We start from the raw sequence: 16,543 nt of genomic DNA on the forward strand, positions 1-16,543 counted from the left end.
TTGACTCCCTGGTAGCCTTTCACCCGCCCCTTGTCCCTCCCCTGCTCTCCTCCTTTATCCTACTGGTCACCCTTCCATTATCCTGGTCTCCCTTCCCCTGTTTTTTTCCTGTAGCCTCCACATGTGAGGGAAAAAGATATGAATTCTTATTTCTTAGAGTCTGGCTTATTTTGCTCAAAATTATGTTCTCCAGTTCCATCCATTTTCCTGCAAAGGACATAATTTTTGTTGTCCTTTGTGGTTTAAAGGGCAACTCTTCCTGAAGGTTGAAGAGGACTGAAGGGCTCTCCTAAAACACAGAGGTCTGGGCCAATCTCAGACACAGGGCTGCTGTGAGACACTACAGGGGTCCCCTGTTTGTATTCAAGTGAACAAAGGAAGCCCGGAGAGGTGAAGAGACTTGCCCAAGGGCACACAGTGCATATATCAGCGGCTGAGCAAGAATCCAGGTCTCCCAGGTGCAGCCACCTGCCCCCCCTGCAGCTCCCTGCCTTCCCTGAGCTCAGGGGGCCCTGCCTCCCTCCCCTTTCTCGCTGCTCTTTATTTTCTTTTATTTATTTATATATTTATTTTTTGTGACCTCAGCTGCTCCTTGGCAGTACAGCTGTTGCTGAAATAGAGTCACGGGGGACTATAAAACTTGGAAAAAGAAGAGAGGAGAAAGGGCAGGGAAATGAGGGAAAGAGATGAGACCTTCGGTGGCCAGGGGAGGAAGACTGGGAAGCCGCCCCAGGCTGTCCAGGAAGCTGGGGGCGGGGCTGCTGCGGGAACCTGCACACGTGTCCCAGCCCTTGCTCTGACCCGGTGATGACTCAGGTGAGCCCCGAAACACAAATCCTCCCAGTCCCAAAGAGGCCAGCCTCTGGCTTCCCTCTAAGTGATCACGTGCCTCAGACCCAGGGGCCCAGTTCCTTGGGGGCTTAGTGCCAGCGTCCCACCCCGGACGCGACACGGAGTTTCCGCGGGCGACCGCAGTCCAGCCAGAGCTACAGGCTTTGTCCTGCTTCACCAGAACCGGGCGGGTGTGGCCCTGCAGGTGGCCCGCTGCCCCACAGATGGGCTCCAGGTGGCATTAGGCCCCTGCAGAGCGCAGGTGAGACTAATAACAGCTGGGGAGCTCCCAGTGAAGCCAGATTTAAAGTTAGGTAGTCAGTGTAGTTAGGTAAATCGGGTCTAATGCCGAGTGAAATCTAAAATGGAGGCCGTGCGGAGAATGACTCAGGGAAAACACAGGACAACTCATGGAATGTTAATGAAGTCCTGAAAAGGCCCTAGGCCAAAGTCCACCTCAAAGAAATGTCAATGAACAGCCCCCAGCAAAAAGGTGCTGACTCAGAAGTCCTTCCTGACCAGATTACTTCTTTGGCCCACCTGTGTCCCACCCCTCGGTCCTTCCCACCTACATTCCATCACTGAAAGAACTATAAAAAGGGGAGACAACATCCCTTCCACGGATTCCACCTCTTGGGTCCCCTTCTTCCTCCGGGAGAAGTCTTTTCTGCTGTCCTTTAATAAACTTCTAATTTCTACTCTGACCTTGCCTCGGCGTGCTTCTTTGGTGTTATTCTTCAACATTGGGGAAGCAAGAACTCGTCACCGGTCAACAGCGGTAACATATTGGAGGTCCCAGACCGAGATTCTACACCGAGGTAAGTGCACGCACCCCATGTCTGTTTGAGGTGCATCTTTCTCTCTCTTTCTTTCTGGAGGGTAAGGTGGGCACCCGACGGCTACTTAAACGCAATTAGTGCAGCCGCCACTCTTCAAGACTCGGGTGAGAGGTTTCCCGGCCTAGACAGCTCTCAATCACCTGTTCAATACAGAGCAGGCATGTTGGGTTCTGCCAAAGCCGCTTCCAACTTTTCTGTCTGGGCCTGGAGAGCAATTGGCGTGAGTACACAGTGTCCCGAATCCTGATCTGCCTCGGATGCGTGGAGGTGGAGGAAGGAGTTTGGAACAACTGCGGAATTCCGGTCTGGGCTACACTCAGATGATTCCTAAGGTTCCTTTCTCTTGAGCCCCTCCCGACAGCCCTCAGGGGTATCTAGGGTGATCGGTAGATGAATGGCACTGAGGGAAAGCCCCAATCACATTTGCCTCCGTATGGGCCATGCAACACTCCCAACCTCGCATCCATTCCTCCTGGATGCTCCCCTTCCTTCGCAGGTCAGAAATGTTAGCAATTCAGGTTGTAGGACTGAGAAAGGCATGAGATAATTAGCAAAATCTGCCCAGGTTCTCTAAGATGCATAGGTAAATTTCACTAGTCTGTTTTACCGCCCCAATGTTTAAAATGTGTTGTGTTCCTTAAGCTGCTAGAGAGGCATTTTTAGAATCAACTCCTCTGGTAATCTGCTACCTTACAACCAGTAGATATCCCTTAACACTTAGGCGGCTCCTTCAGTCTACAGAGCAAAGGCAACAAAAGAGCACGTTTTTCTTTTGCAATGGGTTTTTTAGTGGCCGGGAGGATAAGCAGTAATGCCCTTAAGTCTGAATCCTCCCAGGGTCTCTGGCACAGGGCAAACTGAGACCCTAGCACTTTGCTAAAGGGGACCAGAAACCCCTTGGCAAAGCAAGGTGAGAGACGGGTTTTCTGGACCGTTTAGGAAGCTCAAACTTAGGGAGACGTCCCTAATGAGAACAGTTTTCTCTGGCGCGGCGTGGGCGCCTGAGTCCTGTTTTCTTCTCACTCAGACGGGAGCTTCTCTCTCTCCAATACGCCAGGTGCACCACTAGCCTGCGTATTGAAAAATTGGGATAAATTTGAACCTCAGACGCTCAAGAAAAAGCACCTTATTTTCTTGGCCTGGCCTCAATACAAACACTCTGATGAAGAAACCTGGCCACCAGAGGGAAATATCAATTTAATACAATTTTACAGTTTGATAGAATTTGCAAAAAGGAAATGGTGTGAGGTGCTGTATGTTCAGATTTTCTTTGCTCTAAGGGAAAATCTTAAATTATGCCAACAGTGTAAAGTAGACTTAGCTATGGTATCTGCCATGAAGAGAAAAAATCTTGGACTCACTGAGAAAAAAGAATCAAGAGAAAAATTTGGGCCGATCAAAGTACATAACCCCTTCCCCCTTCAAGACCTAAGGCAGATAAAAACTGACTCTCCTGGAAAGTTAGGAGATATGCCAGATTGCCTGGGATTGGATCTATCCAAAGGAGCTAATTCTGTAAGTAAAAGGGAAACTGAGGATTCCCAGCAGCTGCCAGAGCCATTTTCGCTTTGGGGAATTTCCTCATTTTTCCCTGCACTGTAAGGATTGCTCCATCTCTGTCCACTTAAAAAGAAGGGACACTGAATGCAGTAAAGTCAGTCACACTGAGACCCTTGATTTTACACCTCTGTGAAAACATCTGGTCCACTTATGGGGAAATCTATGGTGCCACTGATAGGAGTCATAATTAAATGGAAGTAAAAAACCTGGAGAGATTTTTCTCTTATCTGGTCTCTCTATTTTAAAGATTATTATAGATTGTTTCTTGGGGATGATCTTGGCTAAATGTGTGTCTAAAAGATGATTTTTTTTATTGTAACAATCTGGTATCTAAATGAGTTTGAAGCATTGCATAATCTTGCAGTTAAAAGTTGGGGTTAGGTAATTGTTTAGTTTGATTTCAGATAATTCATGCCAGAGAACTTAAATACTTAGGATAGAAAATTAAAAGAATTCTACTTCCAAGTTGGCAAGTAACTCCCAATCATTTAGTTTTATTTTGAACTGGGTAGCCTGAGAAGATTTCACTAGGTGTACCAGTGCATTAACTTGGGCAAGGATAGTAAATTATGATATGGTATCTGTTCCCCTCAGTGTGTAAGATTTAGGAAAAATGTTGAATTGGAACGTTGGTCTGGCTTATTGAAATAACATTGAATAGCAACAGTCTTGGAAATGTTTAAAAGCTTAATTTTGGATATACATGGTAGTGTGTGGTTCTATTTTAAGATTTTTTTCAGGTGATTTAATGTAACTTAAAAGGAAGTGACTTAATGATCCTAAAGAAATTTCTTCTGATGGTAGAGATCCTATTTTCAGTTTTGTGTGAGCAAGTTTTTCTCGTGTAGGAAAATGTAAAGGTATGAAATTTTGTAAATTGTATCTTAAACTTGTATCATAATTTTCAACATCCAAACCTGAAAATTGTGCCTTATGGTTAAAATGCCTTAGACATGAGGTTTCTGCTCAGAATTCCAGTTTTCCCAGTTCCTTCCAGACCTCAGCCAGGACTTAAGTTGATATGCAAATAGAAGAAGCCTAGAGCACTCGGTATGAGACAGATCTGAGGCCCAAGAAAAAAAGAGTAAAGTGTCTTTTTATGGGAACTCAAACTAGATTAAACCAAAGAGTAAGTTGTATGGCATTTACTAATTACTGGCCGGTCAATTTTTTCTAGGACTTTTGCTTTTTTCTTAGATTCTGTATTTTTTTGAGCTCGTGATTTTGATCCTACAGACAAGTTAATGTTCTGATAAGTTCTATTTTTGATCAACTGGAGTTTTTTTTAAACATTGCAATGAGATTTCACCTGAGAAAGCTACAAGGCCTTTACTATTGTGTTGTGTTACACTTGTGTTACATGTTGTATGTTGGTATGTCTATGTGTGTATGTCCATATATCATGCAGTGATATGACAATTGACAGATGAGGAGCGCTCATAAAAAATTTAAAAATGGATCCAAATATCTTTGATTCACGTGATTCAAATGGTTCAATTTAAATTGGGTAAACAGATGAAAGTAAAGATGTCTTTAAAATTAAGCTTATAAGTTTTTCTAGATGTTCAAAAAGGCCCTAATAAAATGTTAAATCTGCTTAAATTCAAAAATTTACAAGTATTGTTTCAAAATGTGAACAGAAGGAGGTTAACAGATAAAAAAGAGAAACTAGAAGGTTCTAGATATGGATTTAATAGAGGGAAAATGTGTTTCTGGATAAGAGTCTATATGATTAAGAGGGCTTAAGTAAATGATATAAAAAGGTCTGTGTAAGTTGCTTATAAGTGTAAGTTTTTGAGCAAGTAATCTTAAAGAAATTAAACAGCTGGTCAAACAAGTGCTGTTGTTTTAGAGAACTGTGCTATGTTATTTCTTTAAAAGCTAAACTTGGTTAATATAAAAACATCAATGTAATTGTGGTGTTAATGTGTCCATATCTTCCAGGTATACAAGTCTGTAAGGTAGAAGCTTTAGAAAGAGCATTATATCAAGCTGGTGTTCTAAAGTTGTATGGTAATTTTAGGCTTAAAAAGAAAAACATGTTGGAGATTTATTTATATCATTTGTGTTCTATAACTTGACTTGCTATCAATAAGATAGAACTTTACACTGAGATACAATTTAAATGTATTTTTAAGTTAATGAGAGCCTAATCTGTGTGAAGGTTTTATTACAAAACACAAAAGTACATTACTACTTTTCTACAAAAGGTTAAAAGCTTTCAGCTTTTCTTTAATTCATGTTTTAGGTGTGATATTATATTGTGTTAGCTAATATTCATGTGAACTTGAGCAACAATTTATGTAGGCTTTGTAAAATGATGTTTGAAAAGCAAAGATCAGTGATCAGTTTCAGAACTACAGTACTTAAGATTTATGAAGAGCCCTGCCTTACTTGAGATAAGGCTCTGTCCATCTCACTACATGTGAAAGTGACTATGAAAGAAGTAGGCCAGATTTCAGTACAGTTAAAGTTGTGTCCAAAAGTTGGTTTTTGTCATGATTACCAGGATCTCAAACAAGGGATTATAACGTATAACCCTGCCAGAATTCAAGGTAGCTATTATATGAGCTAAATATGTTTTTACTCTTGATAATTTTATTTTGTAGTTTGCTTATAGATGGTTTAAGGATTGCCTGTTAATGTTTTAAGGAGGTACTGCTTTAAGAACACACAACCTGAGTCAACATAAGATAAGGAGTTATCACCTACAGGAGAGAGAGATAGACATTAAAGCCCAGTACTCTTAGTATAAGGCTGTTGAAACTTATTTGCTGGATGTTTAAGATTAAGTTTTAAAATTAAAGTTAAATTAAAAGGGCCAAGAAAACCAATATTTGGCTCTTGCCCTCTAAGTCAGTCTGAATCAGGGAATAGGGGACTTCTCCAAAGAGCTTTGCAACTCTAGGCCACATAACCTCCCGATCAGGGAGATTAATGAGACCAGTGGAGGACAGAAAGCCAATCAGTGCATTTGCTGTGAAAGAGGAGGGTCATCAGAAAAGGGAGACATCCCTGATGCTTCCAAGGGAAGCCACATGGTCAAGCAAGGCCTGGACCCATCCTAGCGCAATGGCACTAGCAGAACTGAGAAGCTGCTGTGAAGTTCCCCGAGGACTCCCAGGGAAGCTCAGCTGACTGTTAACAATAGATAAAAACAAAAGTCAGTTTGACTTGCTTCATCTTAAACACTTAGCAAAGACAGTCAAAGCCAAAGTACAGCTGTTCCTGGGCATTTAAAATAATAATAATAGTTAAATGTAACTTCCAAAAATAAGTAAACTGGAGGCTGCAAAAGAGATTCTCAGACAGGAATGCCTGATAACTATCAAAAGGAACTGCCAGAGTAGTTTTTAGTTTAAGGCCTTTATTTCTAACCTACACAGGTAGGCTTAGTGTTTGCAAGTATGGTTATCCAGCCCTAAGTAACAGAATTAAAGATTTCTCTATTAGACACAGAGGTCATACTAGTAAAAGGATTTTGCAAGATCAGATGACATTAAATTATTAAACTATATCTTAAGGGAAAGAACGTCTGTAACCCTAAAAGTTAAATGTTGTGTTTACATCCCTGACATTTCTGGCAATGTGACAAATGTCCTTAAAGATTTACATGCTCAGATAGAAGCCATGTCCTCAGCAACTTTGTCATGGAAACAATATCTTAGCTCCTAGTTCTTGGTACTTCCTGGTGGAAAACATTGTTAGTCTTTGTCTTTGCCATCATACTCATTGGCATATTCCTGTGCTATGGCGTTTATTGCTGCATCAATATGGTTCCAGTACTAATGAATTCTTGTTTCTCTTATAGACCATCCACACTCAAATGGCCCTCCAGCCTATTACTTCTCAATTGGACTTTTATCATGGACCACTCGATAGACCCGATTTGATTTAAAGGGGACTCCAAACTGCTTGCCCCACATCGTCCCTTTTCAGCCTGAAGAAGCCAGAGAGATTCTCTTCGCCCCCCTTCCTTACAGCAGTAAGGAGTTCCCAACTTAGAGGGGGGAATGAAGCCAGATTTAAAGTTAGGTAGTCAGTGTAGTTAGGTAAATCGGGTCTAATGCCGAGTGAAATCTAAAATGGAGGCCGTGCGGAGAATGACTCAGGGAAAACACAGGACAACTCATGGAATGTTAATGAAGTCCTGAAAAGGCCCTAGGCCAAAGTCCACCTCAAAGAAATGTCAATGAACAGCCCCCAGCAAAAAGGTGCTGACTCAGAAGTCCTTCCTGACCAGATTACTTCTTTGGCCCACCTGTGTCCCACCCCTCGGTCCTTCCCACCTACATTCCATCACTGAAAGAACTATAAAAAGGGGAGACAACATCCCTTCCACGGATTCCACCTCTTGGGTCCCCTTCTTCCTCCGGGAGAAGTCTTTTCTGCTGTCCTTTAATAAACTTCTAATTTCTACTCTGACCTTGCCTCGGCGTGCTTCTTTGGTGTTATTCTTCAACATTGGGGAAGCAAGAACTCGTCACCGGTCAACAGCGGTAACACCAGGACGCTGAGGACCTGGAAGGGGAAGGTGAGCCCATCCAGGGGAGCAGGGCTCCTGGAATCAGGATCCGAAGCCCCAAAAGGAGTGGCCCCGCCCCTCATGTCACCTGGGGAAAACCTGGACCCGATTCCTGACTGCTTCATCCTGCAGCCGCCAGTCTTCCACCCGGTGAGCAGCTGCCCTCACCTGGGACTTCCCAGGTCTCAGGGGTCCTCCCTTTCTCCTGGGCGGACTCCTCCTGCTTGGGGGGGGGGGGGTGAGAGGACCTCAGTCTTGGGCCCAGCTTCCCCAGGACCTGCCCAGGGTTCTGGAAGGCTCTCGAGTTTAGCACAGTGGCTGAGCAGCTAATTGAATGTGAGTGACTGATGGACATTTTAACTTGGTGAAGCCTGGGAACCGAGGCTGCGCCCTACTGGGGTGGGAGGCCAGCAGGAATGGGGAGTGGGTGATCTTTGAAGGGGACGCTGATTAGTAGGAAGGGTAGCCTCACTCCAGCCTGGAAGGGACAGTTCCAGGGGAACCTCCCAGTCGGAGATGGGGGTGGGGGATCCCTCTCCTCCTCCTCCTGTTCATGAGAACTTGAAGCCAGGCAATGCTTAGAGAAGGCTGCCCCCCACCCCCCAGGGGACAAGCACTAATTATCACTTTCCCTTAATTGGCCCTCTCCTCCCAAGGGCAGCTCAGTTAATTACACACCCTGCCTGGGCCTGGGAAGTGGAAACCACTGAACTTGAAGCCCTGCTAAGCTGTGGGTGGCCAGGGGCATGATGACGGGAGGGGGCCCTGGGCTCCTCCCAGGAGCCTGAATAATGGGCTGAAGCAGCTGCACAGGGCCCCAGGGCTACTTGCTTCCCAGGCTGGAGCCTGTCACCAGGAGGCAGCGCTGGGGACTCAGCTCTTTCTGGCTGGTTTGGGCTTCTGTGCACTGCTGGGAGTTGGCAGCAGTGCATGAAGGCGCCCTGGGGATGCTGCCCTGTTCTGCTATTCACACTCCTTCTGCAAACAGCTCTGCAGAGACCTCGCTGTGCTGGGCTGGGCCTGAGCCCAACAAGGGAAAGAGCAGGCTTCAGCCCTGGAGGGGCTTGTGGCCTCCCAGGGAAAGCAGCCAGCCAGACCCGCTGCACCAGGGCCCAAGGGCCAAGGCAGCCCTGTGGACAAAGTGCCCTGGGAGGACAGGGGAGGGAAGGAATAACTCAGGCACCAAGAGGACGATGCTTGGAGAAGGCATCAGGGTGGAGGGAGGGCGGAGGAACAGCCAGGAGAGGCAGGGGGTTGGGAGAGTGTGCGGGGTGGGAGGAAGGCCAGGAGAAAGGGACCAGGAGGGCAGCAGGGCCACTGTTAGGTCCCCTTCAGGGCTCCACATAGGGTCAGCTCTCAGCTCCAACTTGCCATTCTTTCTGCCTCCAGTTCCCTCTCTGGCCATTAAACTGTCCCAAGAAACTTCAGTACCAGGCTCTGGGCACCAGGTGGCACTGAGTGAATGACAAGTCTCACTGAGGACACAGCAGCCTGTTGTGTCCTAAGAGCTAGGGACAGCTAGCTGGCTGCAAGGGAACTGAAGGGGCGTCCCCAGTGTGATGTAGCTTAGACTCATCCATGACAGGCAGTTGGCGGAGGATTTCAGAGGGAAGGGCTTTTTCCTGTAAGGACAGGTTCTGTTTGGGGTAGGGAAGTGGAGTTGTCCTGTTTTTCCCTCCCACGCACTGGACATGGGGTCCCTCGGGCCTTTCTCCAACCTGCAAGCATGGGTCTCTTCCCTCATTCAGGTGATTCCGTATGTCACAACCATTTTTGGTGGCCTGCACGCAGGCAAGATGGTCATGCTGCAGGGAGTGGTCCCTCTACGTGCCCACAGGTAAGGGGGGGACCAGGGGAGCTGGAGCCCAGCTTCAGCAGCGTCGAGCTGGGGGCTCCTGTCTGCCTTTGGGATCTCTGTGGGTCTCTGACCAGACAGCACTTTGAGAGCCGCCCCTCCCCCTCAGGTTTCAGGTGGACTTCCAGTGTGGCTGCAGCCTGCACCCCCAGCCGGACATCGCCATCCACTTCAACCCTCGCTTCCACACCACCAAGCCCCATGTCATCTGCAACACCCTGCACAGTGGACGCTGGCAAAGGGAGGCCCGCTGGCCTGGCGTGGCCCTGCAGAGAGGGGCCAGCTTCCTCATCCTCTTTCTCTTCGGGAATGAGGAGGTGAAGGTGAATGGAAGGGACAGGCGTCGAGGGTCCTGAGCTTGTTTCCTTGCACCCATCCTTCCCTCAGTCAGTTCCCCCTGTCACCGTGGTGGGTGGCATTGTGAGGAGAGGACCAAGGAGCTGCCACACCTGGTTCCAGGCTCCCTGTACCCACAGGCTGCTGGACATCCATGGAGCCTGGGTGTGGAGAGGCCCCCTCTGCCACATCAAAGCCAGCTGACTCCAAGGCCTTTCCTTCAAGGGGAGGGGCAGGGGGTGCTGGGGCTGAACCCAGGGCCCGTGCGTGCTGAGCGGGCGCTCTGCCCTGGGCTACACCCTGCCCCTCTAAGCCCACTGATGTCTTCACTCATGGAATCCACCCCCATCTTACAGCAGCTGCACAGGACAGGGAGAGGGGACTTGTCCACTAGACTTTGGCCTCTGAGACGGATGCCTGCCAGAAAGATGAGAGGGTCTTCAGACAGCTTAGGCGGGAAGGGCGAGAGGGACTGAGGATAGGACAGCACCGGCCTCTTCAGCCTTGGTGTCCTCCCTGTCAGTGGGGACAGCAATGATGCTCTCTGCCTGCTGAGAGGAGAGGGGCTTCTTCGGGGACAGGGACGGGCACTGATGGGGTCAGCTCTGCCGTCTACCAGCTTTGTGACCTTGGAAGCTCTCTTAAACTCATCTGTAAGTGTCCTTATGCTGCAGAGCTGGTGTGAAGCCACAGAGGGAGTCTCCAGGTAGAGGTGCCTGCAGAGCTTGGGACACAGTTATGAGCCCAGCCTAGCTCAGCTGCTGCTGAGCCTGATGCTGTCTGCCTCTCCAGGTGAGTGTAAACGGAAGGCACTTTCTCCACTACCGCTACCGGCTCCCACTGTCTCGGGTGGACACCCTGGGCGTATTTGGTGACATCTTGGTGAAGGCCGTTGGGTTCCTGAATATTAGTGTAAGTTCCCTGGGGGCCAAGGCCCGGGGTCTTGGTCTCTGCCTTCCTCTGACTCCTGGGCAGACCTGGGACCCTCTCACTTACCCCAGAGCAGCAGACAGAGGAGGCCTGTAGGTCAGAAATAGCCCAGGGGGAGGGGACCCATAGAGGTGTCCTATGTGAGGGAGGTGCAGGAGAAGGTGACAGTAGAAAGGGAGGCCAGGAGCTGGTGGCACGAGTCCATGCTGGCTGTGGGGTCTGGTTTATACTAGGAGCTAAGGACAGAAGGAAAGAACCGGCATGTGGGGCCCAAACAGGCTGAGCTTGCCTGCTCTGTCATTCTCTCCCGATGGATTTATTAAAAACGCAGATCTTTGTGACCTGTCACCAGAGAGTCTCATTGAGGAAGTCTTTGGTGGCCTAGAATTGGTAGGTTCAACACACCAGATTCAGGAGCCACTGAGGAGCTGTGTGGGAAGCAGGGCAGGGCAGGTGGGGGCCAGATGAGTGGCTCCTGGGCTTGTGGTGGCCTTAAGAATTGTTTTCCTCTCTTTCTGGACAGCCATTTGTGGAGGGCAGCAGAGAGTATCCCACTGGATACGTGAGTCTCTGGGGGCAAGGTTGGCCTTGTGGTTGGTCAAGACTCATGGGGTCAGCCTCCTCCTCCCCCTGCATGACCTGCAGCTACACTGAGCCTAGCTGGCCCCCCTCCTGCTGTGGTTGTCATGGATAGGACTGGCTCCTGTCAGCCCAAGGACAGCATGGATGTGGCTCTCCCAACCCTTCTCCAGGGCCAGCTTAGGGAGAGGGGGGGATGGGCGGCTGGCAGGAAGGGCCAGGATCCATAATTCCCACTGGGAGATGACTTTTGCTTGGAGCTTTCAATCCTCAGAGTGACCCTGAGAGGTGGCTGGGTTGGCCTTGTGTGACAGAAGTTGGTCAAGGTGTGGGATGACTGACCCACTGGCCAGTTCTCCCCCATTTCCCCAGAGCTGGTGGGCCTCCGGACGCAGGAGGATCCCACTGGGGCTCCAGTCGCTCACCTGCTGCTCTGAGAGACACAACCCCAAAGCAACCCCAGTGTGGAAGGATAATGGCAAGAGGGTCCCTCCCAGCCCATGACCAAGGGCTTCCTTGTGCCCCTTTCTTTCCTGACAGCCCTTCCTGCTGCAGAGTCCCAGGCTGGTGAGTGAAGCTCCTTCCTTGTGTCCCCTGGAGGTGTGGCCTCTTCTGGGCTCCCTCAGGCCTGGGAAGACACCTGGATAGGAGGCCGAGGAGCTCCCTGTGGTGGGAAATGCCCTTGGTCTCAGGATTTCCCTTGCTTTATGGGAACCTGCAGGCTGTGGGTGGGCCAGGCAGCTGCAGCTGAAACTCCACCTTCATTTGACCTTTTCTCCATTTATTCTGCAAAAAGATATTTGATGTCCTCTGTGCCAGGCCAGTGCCAGGCTCTTCGACAGAGGGACAAGCCGGTCCTAGCCCTCCATTCAGCCACTGCAGCTCAGGACACAGCCGTGGGAGAAGCACATGGTGCTCAGACACTGGAGCACTGAGCTCAGTCTGGGGGCAGGGGACGCTCTCAGCAGGCCAGCAGCAGGGGTTTAGTAATGAAGAGAGCTGCACTTCCTGCTGCAAGCCCATGGCAGAAACTCGCCTGTCCCCGTGCGCTTCCTTGGCCCCTGACAGTAGCCCTCACAGGTGTTCCTAGAGGCAGGAGACCCTTCCAGAGCCTTCACAGCCATCCCCTTGTTCCTTCAGCAGGTGCCCTGCTCACGTGCTCTTCCTCAGGGCCTCTGGCCGGGGCAGGTCATCATAGTTCGGGGACTGGTCTTGCAAGAGCCAAAGGAGTAAGTATCCAACCAAGCATCATCTCCTTTAACCTCTCAGCACTGCCATGTCACCCCTTCTTACAGATGGGAAGGCGGAGGAGCAGCAGGTAAGATGCCCAAGGTCACAGAGCTTACGAAGGTCAGGCTGGGGCCAGCAGCCCCACTTGCAGTAACATCTTCCCTCCTGGTGCCTCTGGTCAAGCCACCAGCCCTACATCTGGATCCCAGGGAAGACACAGACAGAGACCCAGAGAGAGGAGGTGGCCTCCCAGAGTGACACATGCTTGGTTTAGGAAAGAGCCAGAATGCCCCAGAGAGGAGGGCTAGCTAGTACTTGGAAGCCAGGACTAGGAGGGAGACCATTACTTGCACTTCCTTGCTTGTCATCCAGGGGGCGATCAAGTCCTGACAGTCTGCTCAAATCTAAATAGACAAGGGCCTGCCTGCCTACCTGGAAGAAAGGTATTGGATGTTATAGCTTTGGGAAACCAGACTGCCAGCACTCTTACTACCTGTGCAAACTTAGGGCAGTGACTTTTCCTCTCCATGCCTCAGTTTCCTTATTTGTAAAGGGGGTAATAATAAAACTGATCTCAGGTTGGTTCTTAAAATAGTACCTGACCCGCGGTAAGTGCTCCACAGTGTGGGAAGCAGAGGAGGGGAGTGGGGGCACCATCCTCTCCACTCTCGGCTTCATTTTCATTTATTTTTAACTTGCTGATGGTGCTGCACCCTGCCCTCAGTGCTCCTGGTCACACTTACGAAGCTGGCATGAAGCACATCATGGGTAGCAAGGCCTTGCAGAGCCAGGAGTGACTCTTGTAAACTGTGTGTGCTTGGGAATGTCACTGCACCTCTGAGTTTCCTTATCAGATAAAGGAGAATGTTAATGTCAAGGTGATGGGAAATGATAAGGTGCTCCAAGATCAGGACCACACCTCCCTCCCCAGACCTTGAAGCATGTGGCCAGGTTCATATCCTTCTCCAGATCATGTCATTGTTATTAGTGACACAGCAAATAACCTGAATGCCATTTCCCAATGGCCGTGAATGCACATGTCCTTAGAGGTCAGACTGACCACATGAGTAGGGAGGACCAGAGTGGGAAGGGTGTGAAGTGGGAAGAATATTTCCACGGGCCCAGTCACGCCAGATCCTCTGGTGAGTTCTAAAGAGAAGTTGAAAACCCTCTTTTACATAAAGTCTATTTTTCAATATGGAGTGAATTTGAAATTGGAGAGTACTGTGCCCCACAGAACCTTCCTCCAGGCCCTCCAGCTGCGCCCCTGGGCATCCTTTAGCACCTTGCCTCCAGGCTCCTTCCCAACACTAAGCCCTTGCCTTCTCCTCTCCAAAGCTGGAAACACGTGCGGCCTTTTCCTGGTGGGGATCCATGGAAATCCCAGGGGCCCTCCCCAGGAGGCTTCTAGGACTGCCCCCCACCCCCCTGCATCCTGTCTCTTGCTCTCAACTGCTTCTGCTGGGATCCAGCCCACAGCAGCTGCAGGGCTGGTGTTTCAAAGAGGGTCCCTTCAGAAGTCATGGAACAGAGTCTGGGGGTGCTATTGAGAGGAAGATGTCAGGCATAGAAAGACCAGCCCCCCAAAATCTGGAGTCATGAATCCTGGTTCACGTCGCAGTCTGAGGCTGCACCGTTGTTCATAGTAAAGCAGCCAGTCCCCTCGCTTGCTGTCCTCACCACTGAAGTGGGCTCATAAACCTCTCAGCTCAGGCCGTTTGTGAGGATTAAGGCAAAGGCAAAACCTGGCTCCTGTAAGACCCCTACTGTGCTCCAGGGACTTGCTAGTCTTCAGGTATATTACCTTTTGGGTTCCTACTTGTTTTCTGTGTGTGTGTGTGTGTGTCTGTCTGTCCTTTAGAGGTAAATTTTGTATTATGTAATAATAGTTTCAAATGAAAGGTATCATTTCAGTACTATGTGCCAGGCACTGTTCTAAGTAACACTTTACATGTATTAACTCATTTAATTCTAACAACAACCCCAGAAAACAGACACAGCACTGTTATCATCCCTAAATTTCCGTAAGCCAGCACAGAGTCATTAAGTGACATGCTCTCGATCACAGGACTAGAAAGCAGCAGGGTTAAGGTGGAACTGCCCCAGCTTGGCTCTAACCACTAGGCAGCTTGCAAATATTGAAGACAACACTTGACACAGAATTAAACACACAGTAAAGGTTAGCTACTATTGTTATCATCATGATCACCCATTTTCAGGAGAAGGAATTGAGGCTTAGGCCAGGAAACTCCCCTGACCTCCAGTCAGTAGACAGCAACCCGGGGATCCAAACTCAGGTCTAAGCCTCCTGTTCTTTCCACTCCTCTAAGCTGTGGTGGGTCCTAGGATCCAGCCCTGAGCCTGTGGGAGGAGCCCAGCCCTGGATTCTGAAGCATCTTCCCACAGCCCTGCTGCTCCCTCAGGGTGTGCAGTGGAGGCAATGGAGGCCAATCCCCTTCTCTGGCCTTTCCTGCAGGTTCACTCTGAGCCTGAGGGATGAGGCCACCCGCACTCCTGTGATGCTCAGGGCATCCTTCACAGACAGAACGCTGGCCTGGGTCTCACCCTGGGGATTTAAGAAGCTCATCTCAGCCCCCTTCCTTTTTTACCCCCAGCGGTTCTTCGAGGTGTGTCTGATCCTAGCAGCCACTTCCCTCCAGGAGGGAGACCACAGCTGAATTCCCAAAGTGGTCGGAGACTGGGGCACCTCCTGGCAGGGTAGATGTCATGGGGCCAGGAAGCCAGGCTGGCCCAGCAGAGGGTATATCTAGGCATTGGCCCTCAGCCCTCCACGCTGATGCCGAGGTTCCTGTGCCCAGAAACTCTGGCATAATGAATGCAGGTGGGGCCCAGCATCCTTTTGTTCAAAAGCTCCCCTGATGATTCCAACATGCGGCCAGAGTGGAAAACCGCTTCATGAAGCAAGCCCAGTTGTAGAAGGCCAACTAGGCCCAGGGTCAGTTAAGAGCTCTGTGGAAGGCCACAGTGCACTGGTGACAATCTAGGCCTTCCTCTAAGGGAAGAGGGTCTTGATGGGCAGCACGGCAGGCAGGAAGGGAGGGTCTGCCTGGAGTCCCACACCCACTCAGGCCCTCCTCACCAGGTGCTGCTCCTGTGCCAGGAGGGAGGGCTGAAGCTGGCACTCAATGGACAGCCGCTGGGTTCCACCAACCTGGACCAGCAGACCCTGGAGAGGCTGCGGGAGGTCCGCATTAGTGGAAGCATCCAACTCTACTGTGTCCATTACTAAGGAGGATTCCAAAGGGACCCCGGCCAGAGAGAGGATGGCCAGTCCACTCCCAGGGCCTTTGGTGGGGCCCCACTCTGCTGCCTTCATTAAACTGTCCTCCTGTCACCATCATGTCAGGCCTGGCTCACTTCCGGGTCACAAGCCTAACTCTGCAGGGGAGCTGGGCCTACAGTAGAGGAGGCACTGGGTGTAAAGGTGGCCCCAACTCTGCTCCTACACCAGGGGCCCGGATTGGGCTCCATCTTCCTTCAGGGCCTAGAGTCCACTCAGGCGGACAGGTTCTGTGGCCTAACACGAGGACTAAAACACACACTTTAAAGAATTCAGACATTGTTTTCACTCTTATCTAGAGGTTTTGGGGAAGTGGCCCCTCCTCCCCTGGAAGTTCCAGGCCTTGTCTTCGACATCACTCTGCCATGCCCAGGGCACAGGCATTGGTCTGTGGTTGGAGCTCTGCTGCTGCCCTGTCTAGGTTTCAGCCACTGCAAAGCCAAGGAGAGACAAGACGCCCTGATTTCATAAGCCCAGGCCCAGGATTGACGCACACCATCTACTCTCCCACTGCATGGGCTCACAGAGCCTTCATCCACAGTGACACGCGGCACAGC

General features: G+C 49.8%; 1 protein-coding gene across 11 annotated transcripts; it reads left to right on the top strand.

The window, feature by feature from the left end:
• The first annotated feature begins 685 nt into the window (after window positions 1-685).
• Window positions 686-16,046, top strand: Lgals12 (galectin 12). Of its 11 annotated transcripts, none has more exons than XM_071616093.1 (9): window positions 686-816; window positions 9,504-9,592; window positions 9,720-9,933; window positions 10,739-10,858; window positions 11,400-11,438; window positions 11,996-12,022; window positions 12,596-12,684; window positions 15,162-15,312; window positions 15,789-16,046. In XM_071616093.1, exons 1-9 carry the CDS (start codon window positions 808-810, stop codon window positions 15,933-15,935), a joined length of 885 nt encoding a protein of 294 aa, XP_071472194.1. In that variant the 5' UTR covers window positions 686-807; the 3' UTR covers window positions 15,936-16,046. The 11 variants fall into 11 exon arrangements, with proteins under 11 accessions (XP_071472194.1, XP_027800221.2, XP_027800222.2 ...); XM_027944420.2 differs by lacking the exon at window positions 686-816 and adding an exon at window positions 7,742-7,905; XM_027944421.2 differs by lacking the exon at window positions 686-816 and adding an exon at window positions 7,742-7,905 and having other exon boundaries at window positions 12,599-12,684.
• The last annotated feature ends 497 nt before the right edge of the window (window positions 16,047-16,543 follow it).

This window comes from Marmota flaviventris, chromosome 9 (assembly GCF_047511675.1).
Source record: "Marmota flaviventris isolate mMarFla1 chromosome 9, mMarFla1.hap1, whole genome shotgun sequence".
Classification (NCBI taxonomy): Eukaryota; Metazoa; Chordata; class Mammalia; order Rodentia; family Sciuridae; genus Marmota; species Marmota flaviventris.

Excerpts from the sequence above, each read along its gene's own strand:
- Lgals12 (XM_027944420.2), top strand. The coding sequence starts at position 7,837 with ATGTCACCTGGGGAAAACCTGGACCCGATTCCTGACTGCTTCATCCTG. Across the intron at positions 7,906-9,503 it reads AGCCGCCAGTCTTCCACCCG|GTGATTCCGTATGTCACAAC; the intron begins GTGAGCAGCTGC and ends TCCCTCATTCAG. Across the intron at positions 15,313-15,788 it reads ACCCCCAGCGGTTCTTCGAG|GTGCTGCTCCTGTGCCAGGA; the intron begins GTGTGTCTGATC and ends CCTCCTCACCAG.